Source organism: Bidens hawaiensis, unplaced genomic scaffold (genome assembly GCF_021521415.1).
Source record: "Bidens hawaiensis isolate Kalapana, Puna unplaced genomic scaffold, B.hawaiensis_p1.1 tig00014257_1, whole genome shotgun sequence".
Classification (NCBI taxonomy): domain Eukaryota; kingdom Viridiplantae; phylum Streptophyta; class Magnoliopsida; order Asterales; family Asteraceae; genus Bidens; species Bidens hawaiensis.
In genome coordinates, this window is record NW_027492228.1 from 125,925 (window position 1) to 136,943 (window position 11,019).

General features: G+C 34.6%; 1 protein-coding gene across 1 annotated transcript; it reads left to right on the top strand.

Annotated features, from left to right (window-relative positions):
- The first annotated feature begins 4,492 nt into the window (after nt 1-4,492).
- On the top strand, nt 4,493-10,102 carry LOC143546165 (putative ubiquitin-conjugating enzyme E2 38). Its single transcript, XM_077037883.1, has 9 exons — nt 4,493-4,562; nt 4,827-4,899; nt 6,349-6,412; nt 6,748-6,882; nt 7,249-7,312; nt 7,399-7,538; nt 8,064-8,375; nt 9,646-9,930; nt 9,964-10,102. The coding sequence occupies exons 1-9, from the start codon at nt 4,493-4,495 to the stop codon at nt 10,021-10,023; spliced, it is 1,203 nt and encodes a 400-aa protein (XP_076893998.1). The 3' UTR covers nt 10,024-10,102.
- Nucleotides 10,103-11,019: the final 917 nt, after the last annotated feature.

The following is an 11,019-nucleotide window of genomic DNA, read 5'->3' on the forward strand; positions in this document are numbered from 1 at the left end:
TAACACTACATAGCCTGTTTGTATAAATATGGTCATGTGCAAACGGCGCTATGTGACATGGCAACCAGGCCGATTCCGTTTGGGTTTGTCAAACCAATAGTACTATTCACAAGCCACCGGCTTGAAGTTAATCATTGTGATTGTGGGGACTTTCGTGTGTTAGCACTTAGATAATTCACATCAGTACATGTTTCAGGTATGTATATATAATCAAACATGCTTTTCACCCCAAAAGTTCGTAAAACAGTTTAATATTGGGGTCATGAAACTCACGGTTTAGTAGATAATCAGTATTGTATCAGCTTGTGGTTTGTTCGGTCCGCTATCACTAATTCCTATAATCAATATTATAATAATATTAATATTTTAATATTATTATAATCTCAATACTAAACTTGGCTGTATAACTAATCTGGGTGTAGCTGGAACGCCCAGAAAGTGGCATTAGGCATAGGTTGTGATGTTGTTCAATGTCTAATACTTAAAACCGAACTTGGCTCAGATTCCCGTTTTCTCAGCTGGGCCAAGTTGTTCGTTTACACGTTCAGAAAACAGTTATGGGAAAATAAGCTTGGGTAAATGTATTGGTTGATAAAATGATTAAGTTATAAAGAAAGATCACATACTGGGGTCTCGGATTAGCCACGGGGCCCGTTTCCGTTTATTCAGTTTGATTTAAGAAGAAACGCGCACAATCCACCCGGATTGTCCAGGTTTCTCATAGAAAAGTTTTTTTTCACTTAATTAGTCCAAAAATATGATTTTTGATCACTCTTGGTGTTTTGATATTCCCGCAGGTTCGCTAGTCGCAAACTTGCCGGTTTTTATAAAAACTGAATTTGTTTAATATTCAAATTAGCATAATTAATTAACCGTTAATTATTAAATTATGAAAATTTAGCCACTTATCAATTAAAATGTAGATTTTTATAAAAATATCTCTGGAATTATTTACTGATTTATTAATTTATAAAAATTCATTTTATCAGCTATATTTCGCCTGAAAATCGTCCGTTTACCCCAAACAATTTCCAAAAATTCCACAAAAATTCCTAAATGCTCAAATTATGTCCCAAATCAACCTGTATCAATTCCAGAATGTAAAAAGCTCGTGCGATATTATTTTCGGCCCAAATTCGGCTATAAAAATTCACACGAACGCAAATAAACAAAACACCTTTAAACTTCTCCAAATGATCCCAAAATTCATATGTGATCAAAAGACATCAAATCCGAGTTCTCAGAAAAATTTCATAATTTTTGAAGTATTTTAGCTATTTTTTCCAAATAAACGTTCCAATTCGGTAATAAATTCGCCAATAAATTACCAAATTTGAACAGGGACTCATTGACATAGTCCCTGATGTCCCTGAAAAATTTCAAGTCCTAAAAGTATGCACATCACAACCTTAACCTAAATAGCCCGTAAGCGAATGTTTCGGCATTACCTTAGCGGGTTTGGCTCGTTTCCTACTTTCTAATCAAGTTTTCAGGTTTTTGTGCTTCTATTCAAGCTAGATACAGGTCCTATATCAAAAACCAAGCAATTTTTCATCAACATAATAGCCCTTAACTTAGGGTTTCGGCTAGTGCACAAAAATGAACTTTTGAACCGTAAAAACGCCGTTTCAATCCTTTAATCCGTGTTTATGGCCAAAAAAACTATCAAAACAGGTTCCTTACTATGTTTATAATCAAAACACGTTTATGGACCATTTTTAGGATTTTTACATGGTTAGGAATGATTTTTAGTAATCAAGACATGTTTTTATGGTATTAAACGAGTTTAAACAAGCCGAAAATCGATTATTTAAGACCTCTTTACCTTGTTTCTTGCTGGTTTTTGGCTGGAGCAGAACTTGTGTCCAGAGTCTTCAAGAAAATGATGTTAGAAATATCTTGTATATAGTTTATATGTGAAAGGAAAAAATAAGGGGGTGGGGTGGCGGCTGCGGCCGGAACCCATGGGCCTCCCCTTTGGGCTGTTTTGGCCCAATAATCTGGTTTATCAAGCCCAAATACGAAAAGCCAGGTCCAAATTTAGTTCAGGTTCGGTTTTTTGCACGAAAAACTTATCGGATGCGTTAAACGGCGCGAAAACGAGTGTTTTTCGGCTAGTTTTGTGTAAAATTATAAAAACATACTATATGTTTGTAAAAATCAAAAATATTTTCACGGATCGCTTAAAGCATTTCAACTAAGTGTTTGGTAAGTCTTTTTCAGCTTAACGGATGATACAATGCTTGGTTTGTAACTATCTTTTGCGTTTAAATCTATAGTGGGTAGTTAAATGAGCATATTTTCGTTTAACTTGTTTGCTATCAAACTAAGACCATATTTCTAATATTTTAGCTTGTATAGATCGTATATCACTTATAGATGGCCCCCCGAGATATCTGGGTCATAACCCGGCCCGTTCGGTTAATTGTTCGTTTGTTACGCAAAAGACGTTTATTTGCTTAAACGGTAAATACGTACTGAGGTGTACCTTGTTTTGGCTCAAATGTCACACCTCATGACTTGAAAGAAAGGCATGAACTAGTGCAATGTTTGAGTCATTGATGAGAGGATTAGAGTGGGAAGATCCATGGGAAGAACCAGAGTAGGATGAGCTTTTGGCAGAGGGGTTGATTCCATGTGCTCTCAATGCTTGTTCAACTGATTTGTTAACTATATCTTGAATGGAACTTGAAATTGATGATGCACAATTGTTCGCGGCAGATATGAGTGTAGAGTTTTGAGCAGGTGGAGCTGGATATGTTTTGACTCCACTCATTGGGAACAAAGTTGGGTGTGCTCGGCTTAAGAAAGCAGAGGTGATTCCTGATCCAGTTGCAATGCTGGCTTGATTCAACGAGCTCATGTGATTGTTCATTCTTAACTTATCGTCTAACTCGAATGACTTGATGGTTGAGATCAAGTATTGAATTGTGATGGAGTTGATATTCGTTGTTCATCTGATTGTAATCACATTTGTGTTCCAAGAGTATCGCAGTGAGTTTAGTAACTTGTGATTGGCTTCAAACACATTAATTACAACATCTGCCATTCTCATGTTTTCTAAAAGTTTCTCAAATCTTTTGATTAGATCCCCAACGCTCTATCCTTGCACATGGTTGAACATGTTAAACTCTCATTTTAACATGGCTTTGCGGCTGTTCCGCATTTCAAGGTTTCCTTCAATCTTCTCAGCAAGAGTATCCTGCAAACCTTTACCTGTCGTATGTTCCCTTAGTGTTTGAGTTACCTCATTTGAGAAACATACAGTTAAAGTACCAATAGCCCTTTGATCTCCAAGTATCAGCTTCCTAACTTCATAATTGTATGAGTCAACAGGTTTTAGTGCGGGTCCATTCACAATTATTACCTTTGGCATGTGTGGACCTTCTTCAAGTGATCTCAAAAGGGTAATATCGGTCAACTAGATGAAGTTTTTGAATCTCCATTTGAAGTCATTAAAGTTGCTTTCGAAGGTCATAAACTTGGGTGGTTTAGTGGTCGTTCCAACTTCATTTTCAAGCAAAAGGCAACTCTTCAACAGCTCAGAATCACTAACCATGGTTTTAAATTCGATTGTGGTCTCAAACATTCTCCAAAAAAATCAAAAATACCAAGTCCAAACTAATCAGATCGCACAAGAAATGCGATTGGAGTGATTTGCAAACAAATCGCACTGAATGCGATGGGATTGGTTTCAGTCAGAAACTAATCGTCTAGGATGCGATGCGATTGGTTTTTGTCAGGAACAAATCACATAGCATGCGATGCGATTGATTTATAAATGCGATGCAATTGTTCAAATGCGATTGGAATTTTTAAATACACGATGCGATTGGATTTTGAATGCGATGCGATTCAAAATCCAAATGCGGTGTGATTCAAAAATTCAAATGCAATGCGATTTGAATCAAAATGTGATGCGAATGTTCCTTTATGCGATGTGATTGGATTTTGAATGCGATGCGATTCAAAATCCAAAACCGATGCGATTAAAAAATTCAAATGCGATGCGATTTGAATCAAAATGCGATGCGATTGCTTTGTGCGATGCGAATGGTTTTTGATGCGATGCAAATCAACTTTTTAGGAATGCCGTTTTTTCTTGGAACTTGTTTTGTACGAAATTTTCAACCACCTTTTGAGACTTAGCAGCAAGTACACTCTTCAACAAACTTAAACACCACTAGATGCGATTCAAACCGTTTTTAACACCCTTTTTAAAACAACCCGTAGCATACACAAAACACTAAAAAACCCGTAAACACCCTTTGGTTTCACAAGAACACACCTTAAGACTCACAAACAAGACCAAAATCTAAGGTTGTGAACCAAGAACCTCAACCAGGGAAGCCGAAAGCTCTGATACCAATTGTAGGTCTCGAAACCGAATCAAACAACAAATATTCTTGGATCAATCTCAACTAGTGCTAGCGAAAATCACAGTAGAAGAACCGAGATCTCGGATCTTGTTTGGAGTTTGTTATTTTCGATAATGGAAGTATATGAGAGAAAGTGGGGAGTGGTTGAGAAGATAAGATATCTAATATTGCAAAAAGTTGAGGGTGCATGAGAGGCTTGCACTATTTATAGCGCAAGTCTCATGCAGATAATATTATTTTCATTGGGCCCAAATGGGCTTTGTTTACAAATGGCCTTAGGCTCAAAACATACAAGTTAACTGTAAAAGACGATAACATATAAACTAAAATAGAAAAGATTTAATATACAAAATAGGGATAACAATTATTTTGCTGCATGTTAAGTTGTTATTCTGATAGCAGCAATAAGAAATAATGCAATTATATTTTTATTTTCTATTTATGTAGCATTTGTAATCTGGAGCAGAAACAAAGAAAAAGCAGGACATAATGATCAAGAAAGAATGATTGAGGCTGTGATGTAGGTTGAAGAGTTTAATTGCTTATAGATTACAAATTACTAAAATTTTGATTTATTCAATGCATATTACATAGTATAAAACATACCATTCCTGTTAATGGTAGAAAGGGTATTCTTGTATTAAATTACTAAAAATTTGTTTAAGATTGTCACAAAATTTGCTTTTAATTAATGATTCCAAAATCATGTACATGACAAGAAAATAATGATGAAATTAATAAAGAATTTACATAAAAGTAAAGAAATAAATCATATATTCAGGATTTTAAAAACTGGCTTTATTATTTTTATTTAATGGTAGCTAACATTTTTTTGTGTTTTTATCCATATAAGATGTCACGGGTTAAACTTCTGGTTTTTTAAAGTATGCGATCAACTGAACTTCTATCTTAAGTTGTTGTTATTATGTGTAAGCTTGTGGTGCGACGTTATCTCATTAATATTCATTCATTGGACCCTGCTCAGGTTATTCATGCAAAAGGTTGACATTTTTGTTGATTAGTACTATGCACTAAAGATGCACATTTCAACATAGCACAATGGTAGAAAAAGCAACATTAGTGGTTTCTAAATAATCTCTTGTAAATCTCAAGGACTAAAATAAGATGATGAACAACCAATGCGAAGTGTGGATGTGATCATGCAGATTGGCTGAAGTCACCATTCCACCTGCTGGCCTTTATGATCTTGACACGATGGATGATGATATGGATGATTTTAACTCCGACCATGATGAATTTGATATTGATAGTAGCTAGTTATGACTTATGAGATCATATACCCATCTAATGGTCTGGTATCTATACACAAGTATGTAGAATCATATGTGGATTGTGGTTAGATGTTGAGACTCCGTAGTGTCGCTGCCGTATCGCGCGTATTAGAGTATATATAGTTTATATAAATAATATGTATTATATGGCATGATTATCTCATAAAATCATTGCCTAACTTATCATATATGTATTGTATATTTATGTAATGGTCAACAAGGAAAAGAGGCACGGGATTATTTTCCAATATCTCTTAACATTCTATCAGCGCGGGTATGCTACTAGTGTTACATGGCATACAAGTGACTCTTAAAACTTTGAAACTCAGAAAATATGACACTGATCAGAAAAGGAAAAAAAAGTATAAGGGTTTGTAATGGAAAATTAGATCTTGAAGGGCCTTTTTGTGGAAATTATAGTTGCGTACAAACTGGAAATTATAGTTGCGTACAAACTTATCCCTAAATTCTCGGGAAGATTCATAAAAATCCGATGTTTAAACTTTAAAGTTTCAATTATTTCATGAGTTTTGCAAGTCAAAACCTGATGAGAATTAAGGTATTATGATACTTTAAACCCTAAAGTTGCAAATCTTATTCGATTTTAAACATGTTTTGTGGCATTGTTATTTATCTATTCTAGTATTCTGACGTGTTTATGTTTGTGGTTTTTTTAGGATTAGAGTGTTTTCAGAAAGCATCAAAGGTGTCATCTTCAGTATAATGGCTACAGAAAACCAGGTAATAATATATAAGCTCGTTGTTGGATTCTTATTTATTTACTGATTTTAAGTTGTATGATGATGCATATTGATTGCCTACAAAAAAGGAAAAAAAAAAAGAAGAGAAAAACGCTTCGATAATATTTGAAACTGGGCATATGTTATGGTCCTGATGGGATTTAACCAGGATGTTTGATAGTTAGAAGTTGTTTTGACATATTAAAATTTAGTTCAATTCTAGAAAACTTTTAGCTTCTTCAGCCCATATATAGCGAAAGGAAAAAGATGGCATATGTTTATTTTTTGTGCGTGAAGCTTCTTTTTTATATAACAGTGTTTTTCTATAATGTTTAGGGCATCATTGACATGGAACTAGATCAAGATGATATTATGAGCAAGTATATGAACTTCAAGAAGTTTGATGTTGTTGGAGACTATTCAGATCATCACTATTCAAAATCAAAATCATCATGGTGGCAGGCAAGGATGGTTTTAACTTTAAACCAAAATTGTATTTGTATTTTTCATCAATTTTTAAATGAATTTTGCAGTTGTGTTAAGTAAGAATTGATACTCAAAAACACAAAACACTAAATATAATTGAACTCTATTATAATCAAGAAACTCGACTTGAAACCATTATATCATAACCCTCATCATGGCTGTATTTATAAGAGTAACCCGACCTGGTCAATAAGTAAATACCATATATAATAAAACCTTTATTGCAACCCTATAGCCATTAAATCATATATGAATCCCATGAACACAAATAGATGCAGCCCTATCACCTACACGTGCGGGCTAATAAGATGGAATTTACCAACATTGTGATGATTTTTATGAAATTTGCAGCTACCAGGAAACTGGGCTAAAAAGATTCAAGAAGAATGGAGGATTCTTGAGAGACATTTGCCTGGTTTGGCTTGCGAATTCTGCTAAAGCTGTTTAATTTCTTTAATGCATATACATTTGGGTTGATTTGATTTTGTTGTTTGGGTGCAGATAAGATATTTGTTAGGGTTTATGATGGAAGAATGGATCTTCTAAGGGCTGTTATAATAGGAGCAGAAGGGACTCCATATCATGAGGGACTTTTTTTCTTTGATATATGCTTCCCTGAAAACTATCCGATTGATCCACCTGTATGTCTTTCTTCTTTTCTTATTATTATACTATGGTTTTCGTATTATTAGTTAGGGTTAATACAATTAAAAATGGCATGGACTTTTTTTTAAAGTATCACAACTAGTTTTAGTATATTAAAGCTTAATTAAATTGCTAGCACTCATTACATGTTTGGAGGCTTTGTAAGTGAGTTATTTTTTCTTTTTCATTTTTTTTTTAATTTTAGGTGCCCAGAAAACCATCTTATCAAGTATTTACCGCTTTATATACAAATTTATGCCATCATATTATATGATTAAAAAGCCAAGGATTTCATATTTTTTACGCTTTTGGGATGGATGTAACTTTTTCCAAATTTTGCTCGTTTAAGGGGGTAGCATTGCACCATTTTAACTTCTTTACATATTTTAGACAAATATAAGGAATTTAAAATAGCAAAAATCAATTACCTAATGAAATGTAAGAAAGTATTATAATTTTCTTATGTTCTTAACTCTGTTCATTATGTGATAAGATCTAGCTGTAATGTCGATTGTTTTCAGCAAGTTTATTATCACTCGGGTGGGTTAAGAATTAATCCGAACCTCTATGATTGCGGCAAAGTTTGTTTGAGCCTTCTAAACACCTGGCGCGGTGTCACTGTTGAGAAATGGCAGCCTGCGGCTTCAACTATGCTCCAAGTTTTGGTCTCCATTCAGGGTTTGATTTTGAATGAAAAGCCCTATTTCAATGAACCTGCGTATGAACGTTCTAGAGGTACGGTTAACGGCGAAAAGCTTGCACTGGAATACGATCAGCGTACACTTGTTTACTCTCTGAAAACTATGGTTTACAGCATGAGGAAACCACCAAAGGTATGATTTACGGTGGCTACCTATTCTATACATGCAGTCAGTTTTTAGTTGTAAGCGCTAATTTTGGTTGCATTTTTATTTCAACTAACTGTTAGTTTTAAGAATTAAAATGTAGGTTAGTATTGCTGTAATAATATAATGTTCTTATTCATTGCTAATGAACCTTAATTTTCCAAATATAAAAACAAAATGGGCGTTAGTAATAAAACAATTAAAATTAACTTTAGTAGTATTTAGGATTGTAAATGGCCAAGCCAAGCCAAGCCCGAGCTTCTCTTTGGCTTGTAGGAAGTTTGTTTTATGCTCAAGCTCGCCCGTACTCTACTCATTTAATTATTTATGAACTAATTTGTATACGTTTAGTTACTTTCTATATGTACATTACAAAACTGAACTAATTTGTATATACTTAGTTTCTATATGTACTCATAACTACAAAACCTATATACATTTTATTAATTATATATGAATACATATACATCAGAATTTACGCCCTGCATGCGATGCGCGCATATAATGTATATATGTGTGAACCCTCGGGTGGGCAAAAGTAAAAGTGCACTAATTTTGACGTTATTTTACTAATCTCATGAAAATAACGTTAAAAGTGGCGGAAGGTTAATCAGGCATCATGTGGTGGCGTTGATAGCCGAAAGACAAGGGCACATGCACCAATCAGCCGGTGTCCCTGATGATTGAGTGCTATGTGTCTTATGTCCAAGGCTTGATGCAAAACTACTATCGAGCCGGGGGTCTCACCGGAAGCAGTCTCTCTATCCCTATGGGATAGAGGTAAGACTGTCTACATCTTACCCTCCTCAGACCCTACCATAGCATTGCTATTGGTGGGATATACTGAGTACGATGATGATGATGATGATGATGATGATATACATCAGAATTTTATCATAACGACCTCTAGCAGCTTACGAGAGACTGACACCACTAGTAGTGGTTGACATCTATAGACAATTGCAAGAATCGAATACACACTTGTGCAACGTGTTTGATAGATATAGCGGGAAACTGAAAAATAAGCTTTGATTCATCAATGTCTTATTCAATCACCACTAAAGAAATATATACATGTATACAATTCTTGCTATTTTGTATATAAAGTTGGACATGGCTATGTGGTAATGCACACTCTCCAAATTGTTTTGTTTAAACCTTAATATTTTGAAGCCAGAGTTATATATTATAAGCACTTTTGGTTTCTAATGTTATTGTTATGCATTGTTTTTGATAATTTGATGTATTCCAAATGCAGCATTTTGAAGATCTGGTGATTGGTCACTTTCGCAATCGTGCAAGTGACATTCTGACAGCATGTAGAGATTATTACATGAAAGACTTGGGAGTCAAGTATGGTATTGTTGTGGTTGATGAGACTGGGTGCTCGCGGACGTACAAGAGTGAAGTGAAAGGGTACATGAAGACACTTGTAGGAGCTTTTAAACAAATAGGAGTAAAGGAGGATCTGGAGGCTGAGTTTGCGCCTCTAACTGAAAATCCAACGGTTGAATTACAAAAGAAGGAGAAGGAAAATCCAACGGTTGAATTACAAAAGAAGGAGACGCAGAAGAAGAAAAAAAAGAAGAAGATTCTAACTCTAGCTAAGAAGATATTGTCATGGTTTAGCATCTAAAGGGGAAGTTTGTCGCTTATATTATCTTTTAAAAACTTAAGTTTTGGGTTTAAAATCTTCTTTTATGAAAAGTTGAATTAAAATAACGAGTAGTTATATGTTTGCGGTTTATGTCATTTTAAAACCGAACTTCCAGAATTCCTTTTTTAAGTCAAATATATGTCTTTTTGTGTTCAATGGATGCTCTGTAGATCTTTGTTCATGAATCCTTCATTCTTCTCCCCTGATACTTGTTTCATTACTAAAACCGATCAAGTTAGTTGTAGCGAGAGAAAGTAGAGAGAGTAAATATTTTCATTTGAAATAACAAAAAAACCAACTCTTCAAACACCAAGCTGCTTGTAGCCTAATGGTATTAAGATGGTTGTAAAGGTGGAGTTCCTTTCAAGTAGTGAGGGTTCAAGTCCCATAGTTTATCTAAAATTGGTGTAACATTTTGTTGTTAAAAAAAAAACTAACTCTGCAACAGTTAGAGTCAAGACAATGTGAAGACAACAATCTTATAATTACAATGTTTTGCAAAATATGTAGATTTACCCGAACAAGTTACAAAGTATCAGTTATGACATTATGCATATCGCTAGTTTTCAACCACATTTGTTCGATTACTGCGTCATGCATATGATCTTTACCGAGTCCAAAGTACATTAGCCATTGGCGTGATAAGTTATATATTAGTACAAAACCATATTTCTATTCATCTTCTTGAGATATTTTCATTGTTTTATTGTAGAAAATCTCAATGAGATTTCAGAAGTATGTTAAGGTATGTCATTGTTGGGACTAAATGTGTTGGCCTAATCAATGTCGACACTCTATGACTTAACAATTAGCACCAACTGAACCATATATCGCTCAAGAGAACCATCCGCGTTGAATTTAAGTCGAGAACAACCACATGCATCTAATAATCAGGTTGTCCAAGCTAGGGCCGTTGAATGAGCTCCCGAGTGTTATTATCCCGAAAAGCACCATATTCGTTTTGCATGGTATGCA